We start from the raw sequence: 24,378 nt of genomic DNA on the forward strand, positions 1-24,378 counted from the left end.
TTTTATGAAATCCTTTTGGATCCTGGGATTGGAAGTACAAAACATTTCCTGGGATTGGAGCTGCAAAACATGTTCAGAGCATTTTAATGCTGAAGTTGATGGCCAAGCGGGGACTCCACATCAAAAAGTAGATTCTGGAAAGAAATGGATGATGGAGAGCATACAGTGACAAACCCACAACAGAAAAGGGGGAAAATGCTGCTTTTTCTGCCAGATGAACCACAATTGTTGTTTGATTCCTGTTACAGATTCTAGGATTCTGCTAAATCCCTGAATTAACACCAAGATTTCATTAGCAAAGCATGGTTGGAAGATGACACATTTCAACACTTTGCATGTTAGCCAGCTTACGATCAGATTAATTCTGCTAATAAATAAGACTTAAAAGATTTCTAGGAAAGAATGGCCTATAATAATGTTCCCCTTCATGTGAAAAATTTTGAAACAGTTGTTTTCCTTTGTTATGTTTAAAAATGTTGAGAGGGGGGGAAAAAAAGTCAAAGTGTTTTATAACCATAGCAGAACAAAGGGAAAAATTTTGGGGTTTAAGTTGTCTGGGCCTTTGTGGGCATTGAGTATTCCTGACATCTATATTTGTTTAATGCTGCTGTATCTTGGAGCCAAAGGATCTTTTCCTCTGGAAAGAACTGAGAGTTTTATCAACACAGTGAATTTCCTCCATGCAACTGTAAAAATTACCAAATTTCTCTATCAAAAACCTATATTTTAAAAAATTTGATGCACAAGCTAATTTTGCTTGTAGTTCTGTTTCATCATCAGCCATGTCTATTAGCAAATTCCGCTGGTAGCTACAAATAATATTCCTTATTAAAAGGACAAGCACATTAGGTCTCTGGGAACATTGGAGTGACTGCAGCCCTGCAGAGGTATTTAGTTTTTTGTCCTTAAAACACCTTTTGGAACACCAGCATTGCAGTCTGGGTTGGAGTTGGTAATAAATAAATAATTCTAGTTTATTGGTTTAAAAGTCCCAAGCAAAGGTAAATCTAAGTGGTTTAAATGCCCTTAATTAGTGCTTATTAAGGGAGGAGAGGCATCTGAGAGAACCCAGCCTAAGCTGCCCTGATCTGGAGAAGAAACAATTTTAGTTTTGAAAGGGAGAGAGGAGGGCAGAGCCTTGACTTCACCCAGGGTTTGTGGCAAAGGTGGAAATTAAGGCTGGAATGAGTGGTGGTTCAGGAGGCTGTGATCCTGTGTGGCAGCACTGAGGACGTGAATTAGGGGAAAAAAACCCTGAAAGTTTAGTGTAAACTCTAAATGAACATCTAAAACTTAGGGTAAAGGCATAGATTGTGTCAAGGACTTTTTGGAAGGGGAGTCTTGACTTGCTTTATTCCCCAGGATACACTGAGGGAGCAGAATTAACTGCTACAACCTCACTACTAGCTCAGGATAAATTTTGGATTTAGACCAGACCCACATTATGGATAAAATTTTAAAGATATTTTGTTGTATTTTCTGTTTCAACTTGGATGAAGGGTTTTTTTTGGTTGTTTGGTTTCTTTGGTAGTTTGGTTTTTTGGGGTTTTTTGTTGTTTTGGTTTGGGTGAAGAGGTCTTTTTTGGTTGGTTGTTTTTTGAGATTTTTTGATGTTTTGGATGAAGGGGGTTTTTTGGTTGTTCAGGTTTTTTTGTTGTTTGGGTTTTTGGGTCTTTTTCTTTTGGTTTGGATGGAAGGGGGTTTTTTGGTTGTTTGGTTTTTTTTGGGTTTTTTTGTTGTTTGGGTTTTTGGTTTGGTTTTGTTTTGTTTTATTGTTGGGTTGGAGTTTTTGGGTTTTTGGAGTTTTGGGGGTTTTGGAGTTTTTTGGGTTGTTTTTTGTTTTGTTTTTTTTTTTTTTTTTTGTTTGTTTGTTTGTTTTTTTGTTTCTTTTTTTAGCCAGCAGTGCCTGTAGAAGGGAGGTCAGCATTTCAGTGTTGGTCTGGCTCATGTCTTGTAGGACACAATGGTGAGAACATGTCCCACTGCTGGTGGTGCCAGACACTGTCACTCACCTGGAGATGTCACAGAGTTCTCCAGAGGCATTTCTAATCCCTCTAATTGCCTTTGTGCCCAAACATTGCCATGATAAACCATTTGGCATGGTGAAAGAAAGACTTGCAAGGGACCAACTTGATGTTAAATACATAAAATGCTTTTTTCATGGATCTTTATTTCTTTGTCACTGACTTTAGCCTGTAATAACACTCATAACTCTGCAGTGTCTTTTATTAGCAGGGAATTACAAGGCACCAGCACTGGTGCTTTAGCATGGGAAAGCAGACCTTAAAATTTACCAGGCAAATGATTTTATCTTGCTCATAACTTCCTATATTCTGTTTGATCAGCAGAGGAAGTCACATCTTCCAAAAGAATAGGTAAATTAGATCTGCAGGTCTTTCATGGCTTTGCTTTCTCTGTTTCATGGGGTGCAAACCCTGAGGCACCTGTTTCTCACAGCCTTTGTTGATGTAAATTGTAGTTTCACCCAAATTCTGTCTGTTAGAGGTTTAGCCTTGAGGTTTTCAGCTCTGTCTCTTTATCCCATTACCTGGTTATCTTTAAAAGCCTGTATTGACACATTCCTTATAAATGATAATTAAAACAGGCTGCCTTTCGTGTTAAGCTTAGATAGCAATTGATCGCAACTGAAATTCTGATTTTAAAAACTCTTCCTTTCAAAACCATCTCTCTTTTTCTGCTGCCACAGAAATTATTTCATTGTCTGAAGCATAGCACCTTCTCTTCAAAATTACAGGCTTTCAGATGTTTGGCCAGCCAGGCAATCCGAGTGGCTGAGCATCTGTAAGTACTTTATAATATCTTTGACATGCTTTGTGAGGCAAAGAATTGAGTCATCTTTTTTTTTCCTGCAGCAAACTTTGCACTCTGGCATTTTTCTTGACTTTTCATGTCTCAACACATTGAAGAACTTACCATGGCCAACAGCAAAATCAGGCTTACAAGTTTTATAAAAGACTAGAGCTGGTGTCTGCCTTTTCCTCTGAACTGCAGTCCAGATTTATCTGACAGGTTTAAAAGTTGGTATTTTTACTTTTTCCTACATTATCATTGTTGCCCTCAACGTTTTATTTTCCCTCCAGAAGGCGCTTTGCTGCATGAAGTCCTTTTTATTCCTTGTTAGCCCCAGACGGGATGCTGCATGTCTGTCTCCAGATTAGGGAGTTAAAGATTCTATAAATGCAGAATAAAATATAAAGTCATATACAGACAAACTGTCCTGCTTTTAATAATGTGGACTAGGCTAATTTTGCACTGGAAAAATAGGGGAAAAAAATCAAAACCAGCCATAAAATTCACTGCTTTTAATTGAAGGGATGCCACCTGTCTCCAGGTTATGGAGTTAAAGATTCTATAAATGCAGAATAAAATATAAAGTCATATACAGACAAACTGTTTAATGTGGACTAATTTTGCACTGGAAAAACAGGAAAAAAATTCAAACCCAGCCATAAAATTCACTGCTTTTAATTGACAAAACAGGAGTAATAACACTGAAGGGGTCCTGGGTAATTAAAAAGGTGCAGACAAAACATTCTTATTAGTAAGTGTTAAGTAATACTGATATAAGCCCACACAGTTTGTAAAGAAGGACAGACAAGGTTTAGAATGTGTTATGGGAAAATGGAAATCAGCTTTTTTAAGGCTGCTGTGATGCTCAGAGTTTACTGCTGCATTTCAAAGGCGTTCTTCTCTCCAAAGAGCAGAAAGACTTTCCTGTAGAGGAGAAAGTGGTGCTTAAAAAAGACAGAGCTGGGGAGATACCCAGGAGTTAGCAGGCAGAATGCCCAGGAGGAAGAGCCTGTGCTCCAAGGTCTGGGACTTTACTGGAGAGAGGGGGAGGAAAAAAATTATAAAGATAAAAACAAGCGTGTAATGCCGTCCAAAGCCGGGGCATCTGTAAAACAGTCAGTGCACAGGGCTTTCCAAGGGCTGTGCTTTGTTCCCGTTCCAGTGAGTTCCTGGAACACAGCCTCCTTGCCTGCTCCTGGAACAGCCCTGGCTGCAGGGCTCCTCCAGCCGTGGAGGTGGGAACAGAATCTGTGTGAGCTTCCACCAGCAAAGGGTGCTGGGCAGAGCAGTGCCTGCAAAGCCAGCCTTCCACGGGCCACAGGCATCTCCAGCTCTGCTCTGAGGGCTTCCAAAGCCCGGCACAGCCAGGGGAGTCGCAGGGTTTGGCAAGCAGGGCTCTGGGGATGTGGACCTGCTTTGTTATCGGCATCTCTTTTCCCTGAGAGATCTCTCTTAGAGCCTGTCTCATCCCAGGGGGAGCTGGAACAGCACCAGGGTGCCCTGGTTGGTGCCATTGTGCCTGCACCACTTGCAGAATTTGTGTCCACGTCCTTTTTGTTTTTTGCAGAGCTGTACGTTGCTTTTGATTTTGTGCTAATCGTGGTGCTGGCTGCTCCAGGGATATCAGCAGGAGAGAGTCACTGAGGATTTCAGCTTTGTGCATTAAAATGCTCCTGCCAAAATGAGTGTTGACTTAAGAAATCTTCAGATTCCACTTAGAATTTTCTGCTGGCTCTCCAGCTTTATATGTAACTGAAACTCAAGAAGATCAAATATCAAGAGTGTTTTTTAAAAAACGACTGGCTAACACTTTTGAATGGCACATCACAGGGAAATAGAAATATCTTTGTTAAACTTCACCATTTTCATAATAGTTGGGCCTTTCTTAAGTGTAACAAGAGAAACCTGGAGAATCTGATACCTGTGCCTGGTAACTATTTACCAATATTTAAAGGCAGGGTAGGAGAAGAATCAAGTGGTCAGTAGCACTCTTAGACTTTTTGAAAGGCATTGCCTTAATTTTCTATTACTGGAATGTTTTTTTCCATCCAAAATGAAAATACCTATTGTTTTGTTAGCATTAAAAGATTACTTACAAAGAGCTACAAAAGGAAAGCAGCCAGAGCTGCCATATTCCTGCCACTTTCTTGCGTCAGCAGAGTGGAGAATAAAAGAACTTTCCAAGTTACAGTGCTGCACTTGAAAAGGGAGAAAAGTCTGCGGTGACTTTTATCTGTGTGTTCAGCAGATCAGATGGCAAACTCACCCCCAGAGCCGAGCAGGGGAGCAGCTCCTGCCTCTCTCTGGAGCCCCAGTGTGTGAAACAGCACCAGCCACGACATCCAAAGGTCCAAATAAAAGTGTAAAGTTTGGGGTTTTTCAAAACACCTGTCTAATTAGCCCAGCTCGGTGTTTGCCAGCTCTAGCTCTGGCTTTCTCACAGTTGCGTGCTCAGCAGAAGTGGCTTTTTCATCTCAGAGGTTTGGGTAAGAGGTTAAACCTACAAACACTGTCACCAAACCTGACCCGTCGGCTCCTCGGTGCAGACCTATCCCATTTCCTCACAGCATCAATCACCCCATTGTGCCCAGCTAGGAAAGGTGAGGTGGAGCTGTTTGCCAGCTTTTTCTAGAGGGACGAGATCATGTTAATTGAGTGTTATTATCAGCCAGTCCTTGTGGTTTGACATGGATTCAAAGTGAAGCTGCTCATCCGCTCGGAGAATGCGTAGGCACGGATGGAATAACCTCAGCGAGTTTTCTGATGCCTCCATCCTCAGGGAAATTGGTTTGATTTGCCCTTCAGTGGAAATTTTGTGTACTGTTGGCAGCCAAAATAGCTCTGGAGTCCAGAAGCAAGGGAAAGTCTATTCTGTGTCTTGTACTCTGCAGCTTTTCCCACTAAAATTTCTACAGTGAATATTTTCTGTGCGTTCACCTCGTTGCCTTCCAGCCCAAGGAACTCGCCTCTGTGTGTTGATACAGCACATGTGTGTATAATAAGATGGAAAACTAGATAAAAGTACACTTTATTCTTTGAGGCTGTTGCATGTGGATATGCATTTCATGTCCATCCTCCATCCTGCACTGGATGCAGGAGCAGTTTTTCCTGGGAGCAGTTCATTGTCGCTGATTCTTGCACCATCAAGTCTTGATTCACTGATGGACAGGATCTGAGACAGTAAATATTTATTTGTTGACCCTTGAAAAATATGCATGAGGAAGACTGAGGGCTTGAGGCTTATGGAGAAGACTGTGAACTCAAGGTTGAAGCTTTTTGTGAAGTGTTTCTGTGCAAGTATCTGTAGTTTTGTATCCTTGGCCTCTTCAGGGAGCCTGACTGATTTATGGGGCAAAGAGAGTTCACCTGTTTTCTTCTTCAGGGGTCTGTCTATGAAATTTATTCTCAGGAAACTGAAATAGGTTGCCTACAGGATAAAATTTAGGACTTTAAATGAATTTCTTGGCAGCATCTCCCCCAAAACTGCCAGATAACAGAGGAGTGGAAGAGCAGTAAGGCAGGGATGAGTCAAGCACAACCAAAACCTTACTACTCCGAGTAAGGAGGAGGACACAACTACTTTTTAACTTCTTCTGTTAATAAAACTGTCTCTGCTTATTTTTATTTTAAGCCTTCACCACATTGAAGTCAATGACTTCAATTAAATCAACATGTTTTAGTAATTATGAAACCAAATTCTTCAGCACTGATGGACCTTCATGTACGAATCTAATTCCTGATACAGCTCAGAGAGTGACCTGCAGTGGTGTTGGAACTGCTTCGCCAGCATGGACAACCAACTGTGAGACCCAAATTGGTATTTCCAATGTTGAATTTGTCTCCTGTATTTGGCACCTCCAGAAAATAAATCATCAGTGAAAACCCCAGATTGCCAATTATGAGGAGTTCATTAAGATGTGCTGAAGTTCAAAGCAAAAACACCAGTTCCTCACAGGTCAGGGCAGCTCTTCTAATGGTTCCTGCTTTGCCTCCAGCAGCAGCTCATCCCCAGAACCTGTTTATTTTTCTGCCAGGGCTGTTGGCAGGTGAATAGAGTCACATCAGATCACCTCACTTGTATTTTATGCTGGAAACCCATGCCCTGGATATGCCATTTTCCTGGCCCAGTGTGGCATGAGATCATGGATTTCAAACCAGGCCACGTTGGCCATAGAAGACAAAACATGCAATGCCCCGTTCGCTTCCCTCTTGAGATTTGCCAGGAAGTCCCAGCTCAGTTTTGCCCTGGGGTTTGCTGTCTCTCAGTTCAGATCATCCCAAAGGAACAAAGCCTGGTGTGGGGAGGAAGGAGAGCATCACTCATCGTGTCCTGAAAACAGATCAGCTCATTTGTAATGCAAAAAGGAGTGGATGCAAGTTCTTCTAGAACCAGATCAGGGGAAAACGAACCAGTCCCTTTTCCAGGGAAATGATTAGTTAGGAACATGACAGCACTAAAATCCATGCAGATATCCTGTGGTTTAGGCAAACACATCATTTGTGCCCTTGCCAGGTGGGCAGTGGTGCTGGTCCAGACTCACAGAATTATTAAAGTTGGAAAAACCCTCTGAGATCACTCAGTCCATCCAGCCTCCTGAGAGTCCCTGTCTCAGCAGCACAACATTTTCATTCCAATGGAAGGTTGTGCTATCTCTCTTTTCAGCTAAAACTGTTGAAAATATGTTAAACCTGAAGCGCTGTAATGTTTTCCTTCCCATTTTTCCACGTGAGTGCCCAGGGACTGCCATGAGCTCCCACCTGTGGCACCATGGACCTCTTTGGCTTTTTCATTCCCTTGCCACCCTGCACCCACCTTTCCACAGCAAGATTGTCGCACACATCTTTTATGGGAAATCTTTTCTTTAGGATTTTTCCTCCTGAGAAGCTGGAGGCCTCAGGAACAAAATGTAAACAATGATTATCTGCTGCTGTGGAATGCAACAGGTGCATCTGTGATTTGTCCATGTTGGTTTGTTTGTAATTAATGGCCAATCAGCCCAGCTGGCTCAGACTCTCTGTCCGAGACAGAAGCTTTGTTATCATTCTTTGCTATTCTATTCTTAGCCAGCCTTCTGCTGAAATCCTTTCTTCTATTCTTTTAGTATAGTTGTAATGTAATATATATCATAAAATAATAAATCAAGCCTTCTGAAACGTGGAGTCAGATCCTCATCTCTTCCCTCATCCTCAGACCCCGTCACACGAGATCTCACCTGGAGGAGACCCAGGAAGGGGATTTGCTCACTCAGGGAGGGATGATGCCCACCAGGAGTGTCCAACCCCTGCGCCCACAGCAGAGCCCCAGGTGCTCTCCCTGCTCTGCTCCCTGCCAGCTTTGTTATGTAAGAAAGGGTAAAAGTACAAACAAGAACATGAAAAGTGAGTTTGTTTGCTCACTGAGAAGCCTGTCAGGGGCAGAATGGAACTGTATAAATAAAAAATCCAGGCTGACGAATGTTGGGTACCTGCAGGAACACCTGCAGCACTGAACCAAGCCAGGACTCTGCAGGCAGCTGGGAGGAGAATGCAGGGTGGGTATTGACACTCTCTGGCTCCAGAAAACAACTCTATGTGCTGTATTTAAATTCCCCTTGCTTTTGTTTCTACTGTCAATATCATTCATGTCCTGTCCAGTCTTGCGCTTGTAATTCAGCGAGGTAGAGCAGCAATTACTGAAGACTATTTAACAATTTGGATATTATCAGTGGATTTTAATTGTGTGCCTGGAAACACCTCTGACCACAGCCATGCTCTGGACTCCAAGGAGGGACTCCTGCCTCATGTATTGTTTTCTTCCTGCTCCCAGAATAACACTTTTCCTCAGTGTTTGTGTCCATTCATAACCATTGTGTGGAAATGTGTGTTTGCCAATGAAATTTGGTGTTGCTGGGCTCTCATTTGTGTTTCTAACTCAGCCTTGTGGTGGGTGAAGAGCTGATGTCCCTTCTCCATCTCAGCACAGCCCAAGCTCATTGGTGCTTCCTTATCAGATCCTGAACTAGACTGAGCTTTATGAACTTAACCAGTGCTGGAATTCTCAGATCTTTCACATTTTTCCTTATTTCTTCTTGTTTTTCCTGCAGTTTTTGTCTCAGTTATGCTACGGGGAAGGTTTTGGGATGCATGAAGTAACTGCAGTTTAAATGAGAGAAGTTAATGTGGAGCTGCACAAATGAGAAACTCATGGTGCTCCAGAACCTGATCTGATTTCTGTTATTTTTAGTCCTGTTGCATTTTAAAAATGCTGTCTGTATAGAATGCTTGGAACTATTTACATATATATTTTTAAAAGCTTTTTGTGCCTTTTGGGGGTATCTCAGCTGCCCTGTCAGGACCCTGTGGGTGCCCCTGGGAAGCAAAAGCAGGGGAATATCTTGGGGATGCCTTAAAGTCACAAGAAACTCAACAGGACTCGTGCTGGGTGGGACTGAGCCCCTCTCTGCCTGTGCATTTTCATTTTCTGCCACAGCAGAAAGATCTTCACACTGAAACAGCAGAGTTCCAGCTCAAAACTGGGCTGAAACAGACTTATCAAAAAACCCCACAAAAACAAACAAACAAACAAAGCCCAAAAGCTCTCAATGGAAATCAATCTGCTTTGTCACAACTGTGATAAGAGCTCTTGACACCCCACTAAAATTGTATCTGAGGCACTGCAATAACTTTGCTGAGTGTTTTTCCCCTCTTGTCCTCTTCCTAGCTTGCTTGTGTATAAATTACACCTTATTCTTACCTCTGCTGGAGAAACTGTTAGCACCCAAAAATGCAGCATGGGCTTGAATGTTTAAGTAATTGCTTTTAAGGGAAACAAACCAAATACATTTAAACTAGATAAATTCTGATTTTTTTTTAATCAATGATTCCACTTCAGCTGTAAAAAATACAACAGAGTTAAGGAAATACAGTGATGAGGACTATTCAGGAATTAGAGTAAAATATTTTGTATAAAAGCTATCAGAAATATTTAAATAGGTCATGGAGCCTGACATTGTTCCTTGCTATGTGTGTATGTGTCTGTCTGAAATATCCTGCACCATTTTTGTGGAGCTCTAAAATGGACGGAAAAACTTCTGAAGAAACTGAAATAGATCTTCCCCATGTCTAATTTGGAGAAAAAAAAAAAAAAGAACTTAAAGGATTTTAGAAATGTTTAGAAACATTGGCATTATGACAGCAAGAATCTCTGTCATAACGTCATATGATTAACTAGATCAGAAACATTCTGGGATGTTCTGATCAGTTATGTTAATGCCTCTTTTAAAAAGTATAAAGCTAATGCTCTATAAAATAGATACTTGAAAAACAGTTTTGGTTTTCCTCAGGCTACTGAGATTAGAGTTTCGTAATCTGTTTGACCAGCTGCAGAGGACATTCTGTTTCATTTTTTTCTTTTTAAGTAAATGAGCTTCATCTCAACATGATTAAAAAGTAAAAAAAAAAGAACCAGCCTTCAAAAATACTCTGTTTTCACTCATACTTTTAAATAGGAGCAACTGCATTGTCATGTCTTGTTGCAAATGTAATTGGGTTGGAGGTCATTAAAGACTTTGAATAAAAGAATTTCCAAGTTTCCAAGTGTGCATCCTCCCCTGTCAAGAATCGCCCCATTTTTGGCTTCCAGACATAATTTCAGCAGATATTACTTTGCTGCCTCTCACATCTCACATGTGTTGAGTCAAGCTCGCTCTTGTTCAGTTCAAAAAGCAGTGGTTTGCCTTGCAAGTTAATTTTGTTGATTAAGGTTACTTTGAAAGGTAAAAAGGCATTATTAGATTTCTTTGTGTGTGCCTGTGTGCAAGAAAATGTGTGTTATTTTATGTAATGGGAGAATTGCAGCAATACTGAGCACCTGATTGCACAAAATAAATAGCTTTTCTTTCATTCCTACTGGGAATCAGATTGGCCTATTGATTAGAAATATTTCATATTTCTGTCTTAAAAGAGCATAACAAAATAAGAGGCTTTGTAAGGCTTGTTAGAAATGTTTATATTTCCAGGTTTTTGTGTATCCCTGAGGAGCAATGCATTTTAAAGAGACATTTGTAGAGCACCAGGGGTCTGCTGGAGCCTCTGGGCTGGCTCCAGGTGTGAAGTATCTGAACACCCCCTTAAAGTGGCAGTTTGGTGATAAACCTGGTTGGGAATGAAGATTGCCCTGTTCAGCCAGTGATTGATAAATCTGCTTTATCACACTCAGGCCTTCTCCAAGTCATTGCAGGAAATTCTGCCCCAACCCCTGACGGTTGTTTTTTGCAGAAGTGTTGTTAAGAGCACAGCAAGCAGCAGAACCAGGTGTTTTTCTGGTTAATTTGTGTTCACAACAGCAGTTTTGCAGTAGCACGGTGTTGACACAACGTTTTAGACGTTCTTGCGACAGAGCATCAAAAATTCAAAAAGTTGCCTGAAAACGTTGAAGCTGGCATCAGGTCTTCACAGGAAACCTGCTCAGAGAATGGCAGACTCCTCGCTGTCGCCTTTGATTGCAAAGTGTTTAATAAAAAGCAAATTAGGAAATGAAAATTGTCTCGCGGATCAATCGGGCGCAGCGGTTCCGCCTGCTCAGCATTATCTGTCAGACATTACCTGATGGGGAGTGTTGTATTTTGGATAATAGTCTCCAAATCAGACTGAAAGGTTGACTGAAAAAATACCTGATGTATTTTGTGTGTGCTCTGAGGCTGATAACAAACTCTGCAGTTCAAGTTTTAATAACTTGGGGGGAGCTAAGGAACTTCAAAAGCTTCGTGATAAATGTTTTTGACAAAGCGTCAGCTGAACATTAGGCAGAATCTTGGTAAATCCTCTCATAAGTGGTTTAAAATGGAGTTCTGAACTTTTCCTTTATAAGTTTATGCTTAAGATGTCATGGTATCTTTGGGTTTAAAAGATTCATTTTATCTGGTAAATGTGCACCACTTGGTGTTCCTGCCTAAACCTGGGCGAGTGCGAGGGGGGAGACAGTTCAGGGTTTTTCTCCTTTTGGCAGCCTCTGCTCTGCTCTTGACCATGACACTCGTGCAGGCTGAGAAGAAGGGGAAGGAGTGTGAAAGCAAAGTGCAAAATGCTCCAGGGAAATATTACAGCAAATCTTGCAGCTGTCGGGCTTGTGATTGACTTCATCACAACAGCCCCAAAGTGTGCTGCTCACAGACAAAGCAGGGCTTGGACATGGCAAGTGCTTGTTGGCTTTTGTGGCCCGTTGAGAAAAGCAGATGAAAGCCAGTTTATTACAGCCTTTGAACCTTGCCTGCCTTTCCCTCCTGTCACCTGAGCCACTAAAACAAAGCAAAAACAATTCCCTCCTTGGCTCCCCCTGACAAAAATGCCCGACTTTACAGTTTATGCTGCTGTTTGCTTTGAACTGTTATCTCTGCAGGACCTTATGGCATCCTTTGCCTTTCAAAAGAATTGAGTTTATAATGTCCTGCAGTGAAGCCCTGACTCAGCAAAATGCTTAAGCCCCTGCCTAATTTTATGTCTCCAAATAGCCCTGCTGGTGCCATCAAGTATTTTAGGGATGTATCTTACAATTATGGAGTCTTGAAAAGATTTGGGTTGGAAGAGACTTAAAGCTCAACTCATCCCACCCCCTGCCATGGGCAGGGACACTTCCACTGTCCCAGGCTGCTCCAAGCCCTGTCCAGCCTGGCCTTGGACAATTCCAGGGGTCCAGGGGCAGCCACAGCTGCTCTGGTACCCTGTGCCAGGGCCTGCCCACCTTCTATTGGAATTCCTTCTAATAGACCTAATTTTTGCAGGAAGATTATTTTAAAACTTTGGTCAGCTCAACTAGGTGTGTATAGAAAACGCTGAAAACATTCAGCAAAATATCTTACAGGAGCAAAGCTGGCAAAGATTGGCATATTGAGAATCCTTACAGTGCTCAGGTGATCTCCAAAAGACACCAGATGAAGTCTGATGTGGAAGTGTTATGGGACTGCTCAGGAGCTAATGCTGATGATCCCAACTTTATAATGTGCTGCCAGTGAATTGTCAAAAATGAAAATAGCTTATATTAGAGCCTGCCACACTGCAAAGTGTTTGCATGTATTTTTCTTTTATGTTAAATGACCTACTTTAAATTTTTTTCCTCTGCTGCTGGAGAGACTTGATTCTGTTCCTAGAGTCAAATCAATCTTTCTTTCTTTCTTTCTTTCTTTCTTTCTTTCTTTCTTTCTTTCTTTCTTTCTTTCTTTCTTTCTTTCTTTCTTTCTTTCTTTCTTTCTTTCTTCCTTCCTTCCTTCCTTCCTTCCTTCCTTCCTTCCTTCCTTCCTTCCTTCCTTCCTTCCTTCCTTCCTTCCTTCCTTCCTTCCTTCCTTCCTTCCTTCCTTCCTTCCTTCCTTCCTTCCTTCCTTCCTTCCTTCCTTCCTTCCTTCCTTCCTTCCTTTTTCTTTCTTTCTTTCTTTTTCTTTCTTTCTTTTTCTCCCACCCATCCAAAGCTCTTCCCAGCCTCACCAGATCCTAAATTGGACTGATGGTAACAGGCTGGGAGGTCAGTGAAACTAAAATAGGAAAGAGAGATGTCAAATATTGCTCAAGGCAATTTAATTTCTGTTCCTGAGGAGCAATAAAGCCTAAATTTTCTATACAGTCATAACAGCAATTGTAATATACCTATAGGATAGAGAAATAATTCGTGTTATTAAACACCATGACTGTTTTCTCTGTAAAATAAGAGATTTTCTTTTCTCTTGCAGTAATGTTGGCCCCTGCATATAGGTTGTAGAAAACCTTGTTTGCAAAAACAAAGCCATTGTTTTAACAGAAACAGCAGAAATTTTGCCTTTCATTTTGAATCAGTAGCATAATGAGTGGTGGAGCAATAGTTCAACATCAAAGGAGACTTTTTGGATATATTGTGTGTTGCAACAACAGCAAAAAAGTTCCCACCAGAAAGGAATTTTGCCATATGTGAGCAGCAGACATATGTATTAGGTTAAAACCAGAAGATTTCCTTTGCTTTGCACCAAAACCAAGAGAGAACTCCAAGTACAGAGATTTTTTGTTTTTGTTTGCAGTGTCATGGGCAGGAGCTCAGTGAAAACCCAAAAAGTGCTGAGGATGCCCCAACAATTTGGCTCAAATATAATTATTTCACTTTTAAAACAGCCTTGTTTTGCTCAGACTCATGGCATTGCATCAATGCTCTTCACAGATATATTTGCCCAATTTATTTGGAGTAGTCATGAACCCAGATAAATCTATTTATCTCCATGAAATGTTTTAGCAAAATTAATGATTGCTTTTAAAAATCTGGATGGGATTCTTGGCTGCTTCCTTTGGACAGAGTTGTATTTGACTCTAAATTTTTGACTCTAAATATTTGACTCTAATTTTGCCCAGACAGCATATAATTCTGGCTTCATGGAGAGATAAAGATTTTGAAAATCAAATGTTTTAATGACAAAATTTTAAATCATCTCCATGTGTATTTCTGGAAGAAAATTCTCTTTAATTTTTATTAACATTCACATGGGGCTTTTTTTTTTTTTCTTCTCAAAGTTCCAGAGATTTTCTTCTCATGAACGAGGAGAGAAAACACATCAATGGATGTAAATTGAATTTAGAAGGCACTTGAAGAGAGGCCTGTATTCAGAATTATTGTTGGCACATGTTTTGAGGATGTAAAGTGGAAGCCTTCTTCTGTGGGCATTAGTAAGGAGATAATTAAGACTACAGTAGGTAATTAGAGTAGCTTTTATTACTGCATCTTTCATTAACTAATTATATTAATTTGGTAACATTTGAAAAATTCTTTGAAGATGAAAAGTGCTAACTCTCACTACCTTTAGTGGTAGCTTTACTCTGCACTGGTCATAAATTTCCAGGGCTTTTCTTGATACAGATGCACATCCATATGTGCAGAGTTGCTAATAAAAAATTCATATTTCTATTAAAAAAAGACTGACATTATCTTGCATCATCTGGTCAGGATGAGCAGCAACTTTTCTGCTGTTTTCTGTTTCAAAGTGAAAATACATTGATATTTAATATTTTTTGGAATTTTTTTTAAAATGTCACTTATTTATTCAACCCTAAGAGCCGACAGATAAATGGTTGTGATCCATGAGTTCCCACTGATGTGATGGGATCAGGAATTAAGCCTTGTCTGCTCTCAGGAAAATACAAAACCCAGGAAATTATTTCAGGTTAAAGAAAGAAAACGTATCACATTTGTAAATAGTTTCCTCACAGTCGCAATCAACACACAGAAATTAAGACTTGTTATTGTTTCTGTCTATGTAATTCTTCAGAACTGAACTTTCTTTCAGGTAATCCAACACTTTTGATAAATGCCCTGTGGTTAAAGGATAATCAAATCAGGTTTCATATATTGGAGACCAAATCCTTCCTACATTCCTGCTCCATGCTTGTTCCTGGGATTCTTCAAACTCTTACCAGCTTTCAGTTGATTTAGATCCAGCCCTGTAACCAACACCAAAAATTAATTTCTGCCTTGATGGGGATTTTGGAGTGCTGGCACTGCACCTTTTTGTCTCTCTAGGGCTCCTTGTCAAAGCTCTGTGCTTGACAAGTTGGTTTTTTTTTTTAAAAATCACCTTTTTTCCCAGCCTCACTCTGCCCCTGGGTATCCCACAGAATTCTCTGATCCTGTGCATCCTCATCCCAGCTTTGCTGAGCCACAGCCCAGCTCCACAGGCAGCAACCCACGTGTGCTCTCCCTTGGGGCTGAAATAAAAACTCCATTTGGGGCTGAAATAAACTCTCTTTGGGGCTGAAATAAATTCTATTTTGGACTGAAATAAACTCCATTTGGGGCTGAGATAATCTCCATTTAAGGCTGAAATAATCTCCATTGAAGGCTGAAATAAAACTCCATTTTAGGCTGAAATAAACTCCATTTGGGGCTGAAATAAACTAAATTTTGGGCTGAAATAACCTCAGTTTGGGGCTGAAATAAACTCCATTTGGAAATTAAATAAACTCCATTTGGGTCAGAAATGAACTCAATTTTGGGATGAAATAAATTCCATTTGGGACTGAAATAAATTCCATTTGGGCTGAAATAAATTCAGTTTTGGGGCTGAAATAACGTCCATTTGGGTCTGAAATACCGTCCATTTGGGGCTAAAATAAATTCCATTTGGGCTGAAATAAACTCCATTTGGGGCTGAAAAAAAGTCCATTTAGGTCAGAAATAAACTCTATTTTGGGCTGAAATAAGCTCAGTTTGAGGCTGAAATAAACTCAATTTTTGGGAATGAAATAAACTCCATTTGCGGTCGAAATAAATTCCATTTGGGGCTGGAATAAACTCTCTTTGGGGCTGAAATAACCTCCAATTTGGGCTGAAATAAAGTCCATTTGGGGCTGAAATAGACTGTATTTTGAGCTGAAATAAACTCCATTTTGGGCTGAAATAAATCGTATTTAGGGCTGAAATAAACTCCATTAAGCATTTTGCTGTAGATAACCCATGCCCAGTGGGATAACAGGGGGAATAGAAGGTGCCTACCCAGAAATGCAGCTCAGAGGTTCCTGTCTCCTTCCCCATCTCTGGGTCCCAGGGGCTGGGATGGGCTCGTGCACAAACTCCACTCCAGCTCCCAAAATCTGCCCAAATATTCCAGCGCTGCCTTCCCAAAGCCGTCCCTTCTCCCTTCCCTCCTTCCCCTGCCTCCCAATGCTCCGTGAGACCCAAACAATGTGATTTTATTTTAGGATCCTTTCCATTTTTAGAAGCAAATCAAATGAGTTTTCCCTTTCTCCGGCTGCAATTCACCCAACATTGTTGCATTGGGGCTTATTATCTCATTTACATTTTTAAGAGCTTTTCAAAGTGTAGGATATCTGGGCTGGAAAGCAAAACATTTGATTTCTTTGTTCTCCGGCCAACACAAAGCACTTCCAAGGTCAGGTATGGTGTAGACATTCAACAGCAAACATGTTTACATGGCATTTGAAAGCCCGTTTAACTGAAAAAAAAAAAATAATATTGTCTTTATAAGAGTGATGCAAGTCAGCTCAGCACAGCTGAGGGACGGGAATCCATCCGAACCTGGAAAAATTTAACTAAATAAGTTAAGTTTTGTTTTCTGTTCAGGGGAGAAATGCCTCTGACGCTTAAAAATTGGCCTGGATTTTTGTTTTTAATCCCTTTTTCTTCATCTTGGCAGTTTTAAATCATAGGCTCTGCTGCTCTTTGGGCAAAATGTGACACTTTGAAGCAGAATTAAAGCTGCATTTCTAAACAAAACAAAACATTGTTTAATTTTATAAAAAGAGATGTTCTGGGGTGTACCTGGGGTAAATCCTCTGCTGTTTTTTAAGAGTGTTCTACATGGCAAAAGCTTCCCTGTGTGATTCAGAGAAAGATCTGAGGTTCTGGTGGCTTCGGGAATTGCCATCAGCACTCAGGCTCTGGCCACTGCATGCGAGGCTTTTTGGCTACAGAGAGAATTTCAGTGTGATCTTCAAAAAGGTGCATTATTCATGACATCCCTCATGATCCCTCCTAGAAAATTAAAATCACGAGCAACAAACTTCTAATTGCTATTTTCAGAGTTAATCACCTGCAGGAATCTACAGCAACCATGAGATTTTGATGCTACTTTTCCATTTTGGCACAGCTTTGATCAAATGCTGAACTTTTGGTTTTACTTTTTTTTTTTGCCATTGTGCTGATAGAATATCTGGAGTACTCAAATGAACATTAATTACTCCTGGAATTTATGCAGCACAGGAATAGTCCAAAAAGGGTCCAGTGAAGGTATTTGTGATTGATCCAAGGAATTAGCTGAGTTGTTTCTTTGCCATCCCAATACAAAACCTGCCAACAGCCAGTTATGATGTGATTGGAAAAGTCTGGGAGTTCATACAGCAAATTCTGGTTTGGACAAATGGTGAATGGATAACTGGAAGAGTTGTTAGTTTGCTGTACTTACATGCTACAGTAAAAATACCTTCTTTCTAAATTTAAATTTAAGACATTTTCTGCTCTCCTAATGAAATAAAACATGTGTGCTCCGTGCTGGCAAACACTATCTAGAGTAGGTGAACCTAACAAAGGCTGTGTTATCTGAATTTCCCAAATTAAATGACTTTCAGATGCATTGCAAGCCCTCACATTTAAAGGAACCTCTTGTTTTAACCTCTGGAGAAGAAGTTTATTATAAATAAGAGATGTAAAAATGGAGAAGAGAAGGAAGGAAGGAAGGAGCAGGGCACCAGTTTTCTTTGCCACCATGGGGCTGTTCTCCTGTGCAGAAAAGTTTGAGATCCAATTTTGTACTCAGGACGTGCAGATAGGGGTGATAAAAATGTGTTTTCTGGCACAAACACATAAATATAGACTCACATGTATTTAAAAATTTAAATGCTGTCTCTTGGCCAGCTTCAAAGTCCTGTGAAAGGGTCAGACTTTCTCTGGAGCACAAGGGAAGGATGAGTGATGTGTGATGAGGTTTCTTCCCTCCTTATTTTTCACCCTTTGGGCTGGAAAAGCTGACCCTGAAAGAGCAGGAGAAGATGGGTCATGCTTTGTAGTTTATCCAAAATGTGCTCCAGGAATGTTCCTGAGATTCATCCTGGACTGGTTATGAATGGACATTTTGGGGTTATGGCAGGATTTTTGTCCAATTAATTGGGTTTTTGGTGATTTTCCTGGGATGTGGAATGACCCTGCTCCTTATTGCATATTCGCACTGCTCATTTTAGCTTTTATGTTTGTTTGTGTTTTACCTCACAAGACAGATGTACAAAAAGCAAACAAAAAGCCAACAGTTCACAAATAATTCCCACATATATTTCATTATATTAATGCAAATTGCTGGTAATGCAAGACTTGTTGAGTATTGAAGACAAGTTATGTATTCAAAGCCTGGATTTCAGCATTTCTCAGAAGCTCTGATAGCATAAAAGTCCCTGGGCAGATTTGAAGTTCATGCTTGGGTCTGGTTACAATTTTTGGCATCAGAACATGTAACAGTCTTACAGCTATAAGACTTTAAAGTTAATGCCTGGCATCACTTCAAAACAGCCTTCAAGATCTATCATAAGTAGTCCTCTTATCTTATCTCAATAGCAATTTTATCCTGTAAATTATTGGAGAGTGCAGGATTTCGGTGCTGTGGAAAAGAGCAAGGCATTTTTGCTGTTAAATCTTTGCACCACGAGGACTTTTAATGATCCTGAGTTGTGCACAGGTACCCTGGGCTGCTGGAAGCAAACACGAACCATATGGCAGGTCCTGCAAAGCTCCCTCAGTCCGTGGGGTTGTGGGTCTGTCCTCTCAAGGGAAAGGCAGGGGCAGCAAGGGAGGTTTAGGTTGGATATTGAGAAATTTCTTCACTGAAAGGATGGTCAAGAACTGGATTTTCCCAGGGAAGTGGTGGAGTCACCATCCCTGAAGTGTTCAAAAACCAGTGAGCGTGGCGTTTCGTGATAGGATTAATGACCATTGTAGGGTTGGTCAGAGGCTGGACTCGGTGATCTGGGAGGTCTTTTCCAGCCTCGGTGATTCTGTAATTCCAGGGTGCTCTGCAGAAGGCCTCTGTGCAGCTCAGCTTCTTTAAAAGCATCACTGGAGGCTCCTTCAGGGGCATTTGCAGCCCGAGCCCCTTCCCGGGTGCAGCCCCGTGCTGCTTCTCCGATGGGTATCAATGCCCCAGTTTCCTGCCATACAAAAGATAACTCAAAATATTCCCTTTCTGCAGCCACAGCCGCCTCTGTGTTGGTGTCAATCCCCCATCCACATTGTGCACTTTGCTTGGAGTCAGCACTTGCAGTTAACAATGCCTTTATTCAAGCTGACAACATCGCTAAGCTTTTAGTAAATGTGTAAGTAAATGTTAAGCGTGTATTCAAACATCCAACAATGAGGAGGAAACTTTCAAAACAAACAAAAAAAAAAATCTTTGAAACTTGGTATTGTTTGTTTGGTGTGTATCTGTTAGAAATAACACAGACTATCAGTTCCTTGGGGCACGCTGTTCCTTTGTTAAGCATGTAACAAAAAAGATCAAGGCTCTGAGTGACTGCTGGAATAAAAATAAATGTATAAGGAGAACAATCATGACAAAATAAATTTGTCCATGCATTTTATGAGCTTGGTTTAGGAGTGATTACTTCTGAACTAAATAAGGATTGGGCAGTTGTGGTGAAGTGACACGATCACATTATTCCTTTTATTTATTGCCATTTATATTTCATTTGTAGATCACATGCTAGATTTGACTACAGGGCAGGAGGGGAGCCCCTCATCTCGGCCAGCATCCCACTTCAGTAATATGGAATACATTTCCACTCCGAATTCCAGACATTGTTTTCCAGAGAGAGGATTATTCTGGCTTAGAGGGAAAAAAAACTCTTGGTACACTGCAAAACTGCACATAAGAAGCTCAGGTTGTGCAGAGAGGATGACAACAAAAACCTGGGACATTTGCAAATGCAAATGTTGCAATATTTCCATTAGCCTTCCAACCTTTTAGAGTATTTCTTACATTTTTAGGATGGATGGTCTATAAGAAGATATAAAAATAATATATTTTTAGGATGAGTAGCCTATAATAAGACTTTTGAGATGTAGCTACTCTTGTTCAGTCAATGGTCCCACCTGTGCAGAGGAACTTTCTGAGTGGCCAAAGCGCCTCTGTCGCGCCTCAGCACCGAGTCCAGCTGGACTCACAGTGCTCCACGTCCTTCCCCAGCTCGTTCAAGACGTGACCTGCAAGTTTTGCTGCCATCCCAAGTTTCTCACGTGTGTTTTGCCTCCTTTGCTGTTGTTGCAGGCCCTGCAGGACGAGGTGGAGAATTACCGTGGGCAGGTTTATGATGCTCAGAGGAGGCTGCAGCAGAACGAGCTCAAGGCCCAGGAGCAGGTACAACTACTGGGTGCTGCCCTCACCCTCTGAGCAAGGAGGTGCAAGGGTTAAAAACAATCCCCTCCTTCAAAGCAAAAGCACATATTTTCCTGCAAAATTCTCAGCTAGCTTGCTTTTCTGTTTTGTTGGTAATAAAAGAGAATTAAACTGTCTGAACCCTTCAGGCAAATACTTATCTGCTGCTCTCTGTTGCAAGTTGGTATTTCAGCTATTCTAGCTGCTAAATGATGCATTTATTTTGAACTGTAGAGTTTTTAATAAAGGTTTCTGAGACTATTCGAACCTGTTCTTTAATGGTTTGTATGAAGAGAAGTAAAATTGGACAATAACAGCTAAAAATAATCTTTAGTCCTGATCTTCTGCATTCATTGTCCAAACATGTCTGTAAACAGTTTCAGATGATGAATAGTGCTAAATTTTTTCTGGACACTTACAGTGAAGTCAGAGATTATTTAGTGTGCTTTGAGCAAAATAGAGAGTGGTGTTTACAGGCAGTGTTGGAACAGAAAATCAATGATCTGCATTCAAACCAGATTAAATTGAAATATTCAGGAGAATATGCAGGTGATGAATGCCTGAATCAGAGAGGAATTTATGTATTCCTAATACAAATAAGGTTTTGAAGCATTTGAGAACTTTATTTGGTGCTGAGTAAACAGTATCAACAGCATCTGTCCTACATAAAGCATTTCTAACTCTGTACCTGCAGGAATAATCACTTGGGGTGGGTATAGGAGATTAATAATCCTTAATTTCAAGTGTTTTTTCCTCAGTTTTGTCATGCTACTGGCACATGGAATTCTCTGTCACCCTTGGTGTTTAATTGATGTATTTCCTCGCTGTTCCCTCCTGTCCCCCCTCTGCCTCCCAGATAACCTTAAAGATTTCCCAGTCCCAGTCCTGCCAGGCTCATCCTGAGCTGCAGTTCTGCAGCACTGGAGAGTTTGGTGCAGTGAGAGAGCTGGCCTGCAAGCATTGCATTTTGGCTTCAGAGTCTCCTGGAAAAGAAGGAGGAAAATCAGCTCTTTAAAGCAAGGTTGTCCCTCCCAGGGAACAGCACTGGCTGCATGCTGTGAGGGATGTCCTCTTCCAATTTTTTTTCTTTTTTTAATGTTTTTCTTTAGTCTCTGCCATTTTGCTTTTTTTTTTTTTTTTCTGACCTGTTTTGAGAAGGATCCAGAAGAAGAAATAAAAAGTGACTCATGAAATACAGAGTAGAAGGCTGCACATGCAGATTCACAGGGTGCCTTCAAGGTTTCCTCCTACATCTGCTCCAAACCAACCCACAGAATTCTCCTGTCCAGACTTAATTAATGAAGGAATAGTTCAGATGGTAACATCCTGTTCCCCAGTATAATGGAGCAGGAATGTTATTTAAATCACACTGTGCTGCCCATCTTTGAGCTTGATGTGCTGGCAGGCTTGGTGGAGCTCATATCCAAGTTCCTGAATGGTCTTGTCTCTGCCTTTCATCCACTGGGACTTTCTGAAGCAGCTGGAGCCACTGAAAGCTGCTTTGGTTTAGGTGGCTTTAGTCTATTTTGCAGACAAACATTTTGGAAGTTGTTACTTGTCTCCTCTGTGAGTGGTTAATTCATTAGTTCTGCTTATCTCTCCAGGAGAAAAAATGCAAAAGTGACAGGTCTGACATGTTTCCAGTTACTGGGTTTGGCCAGGCTACCTGTAAACATGTTCATCAAGTGTTAACAGTGGTTAACAACTCATCAGCCGATCAGGGACTTGAAATATTCAGGGCAGTAACTTCATTTCTGCTTTTACCAAATACTGTGTGAATCAAAATTGCATAAAACGTGGAGCTTTGTGCTGGTGCCATTACAAAAGCCACTTTTCCAAGCTTTTACATATCTATAAATAAGGAGGAGCGAGGGTTAAAGAGCTTCTGTTTCTCATTAAAAGGAAAAATCTTGTGTTTTGATTCTATAACAACAACAAACAAATGAACGAGACATGAAAAAACATTTTGTTGTGCTTTTAATTAAAACTAAAAAGCTGTTTCTCGTTATGGCTTGTTGGGTGGTATCTCAGTGCTCCATGCTGGCCGTTTTTCCAGAGCAACGTCCTCATAACTCTTCAGCCTTTAGGAGTGACTGACAGAGCCACAAAGTTTAACTCTTTGTCACAGTGACCCTCTGGTGATCACACAGGCTTAACCTTTCGTTATTATAATCATCCAGAGAGACAAACTATCCTATAAATGAAGGGGAGAAAATACTTTGGGCTGTCAGCAGGCCCTGAGCTGCTCCGGAGGGGAGCCTGGTGCTGCACTGGGAGAGGAGCTGTTGTTTTCATGGAGCTTTTCCATTCCCATACTTTGTGTTCTTGGATGAACTCGTGTTTACTCCTGTTTGGTTGTTCTCTCCCATTTTACAGCGTGGGTCGGTGCAATCACTTTGTGTCTGTGTTCTCTCACCAGTGGTGCCATATGGCAACCATCTCTGGATGATGGGTTCCAATCACACTTCTCAAAAGTGCTGGCTTATATAATTTTAGCTTTCCCATAAAGGTTGTCCTGTCTCTGTCCTGGTTTTCCAGTGTAATGCTGCACTTCGAGAGTGGAGTCCCAGAGCTGAATCATCTTTCTTCAGGTCAAAATGTTGGATGTTTCCTTTAAAAATTACATGTCCAGCATCTTGAGACGTAAATAACTGTATTCGTGGAAAGTGATAAACTGGTAGCAAATGTGAAAACTGTAATATATAGTTTTATATATATTGTTATTGTTGAATGCATATAGTTATAGTCTGGGAAGGTTTCCGGCAAATTTGGGTGTGTCCAAACCATTTCCTTGCAAAGCAGCAGTGAAGTTTCTTGTATCTCAGTCCTACATAACTGTGGGATCAGCTTCCTGTCCAGTGATCCCATTGTGTTCCCATGTCTTGTACTTCTGGAGTGAATGTATCCCTTGGTTGTCTCTGATGTGTACCTGGATCTAATGTGAGACAAAATTTCCTACTAAACATTATTTCTTAAGTCCTGTGGCTTTGTGCATTTGTCAGTCATCGTTTTAAAAATCCCCATTGTTCATACAGGAGGCTCTACATCCTGTGAGTGTGTAATTAAAAGTGACACACATCACTGGGAGCTTAATGAATCCAGGAATTTAGGCATGTGCAACAAGTTTTGCTGAACTGGGATCTGTATAAAAATTCATGGTAGTGATCTTTTTTGTTTCTTTACTACCTAGATTTCTTTAGCATTCATTTAATTTCAGATTCTTCTTTGAAGGGTAATCACCCCAACTCAGTTTACTAAAAAGCTCCAAGAATCTCTTTTGGGAATTACACACAAGAATTTTCTCAGAAAAAAATCCTAATCTTTTCATTCCTTGTTCTAATGTTTCTAGCCAGAGATTTGGGTTGAGTGTGATGTAAAATTTGGGATAACAGAGGAGAAAAAAGTTCCTCATGTTTGCAAACAACTGAAGTAGCAACACTATAGATACTCAAACCATAGAGATATCTCCAAACAGTCAAGTCATAAATAGAGTTTTAAAGGAGATTCTGAGACAGAAAATCAATTATGTTCGATTCATTAATATTGCTGAGGAAATGAAGGAGAATAGCAATGGAGGTTTTCAGCCCTTTAATTTCTTTTTCCTGAAACAGATTATAAAAAAAGGAGAAAGGAGTTATCTGAATGAGGATGTTATAGAAGTATTTGGCATAAAATGGAGCAGCTTAGTTTAAGTGGATTTCACTCATGT

At 40.7% G+C, this 24,378-nt stretch overlaps 1 protein-coding gene across 5 annotated transcripts in view; it reads left to right on the top strand.

Annotated features, from left to right (window-relative positions):
• The window catches only part of CEP112 (centrosomal protein 112), a 164,234-nt gene that overhangs the window by 126,369 nt on the left and 13,487 nt on the right, over positions 1-24,378 (top strand). For 4 of the 5 annotated variants that reach the window (XM_063175710.1, XM_063175709.1, XM_063175712.1 and 1 more), the window contains one exon: positions 20,562-20,651. The exons of the other annotated variant lie outside the window; for it this stretch is intronic. In XM_063175710.1, coding sequence (XP_063031780.1) covers positions 20,562-20,651 — 90 coding nt within the window. The remainder of the gene's footprint in view (positions 1-20,561; positions 20,652-24,378) is intronic. 5 annotated transcript variants of the gene reach the window in all.

The sequence above is a fragment of the Melospiza melodia genome, chromosome 24, assembly GCF_035770615.1.
Source record: "Melospiza melodia melodia isolate bMelMel2 chromosome 24, bMelMel2.pri, whole genome shotgun sequence".
Lineage (NCBI taxonomy): Eukaryota > Metazoa > Chordata > Aves > Passeriformes > Passerellidae > Melospiza > Melospiza melodia.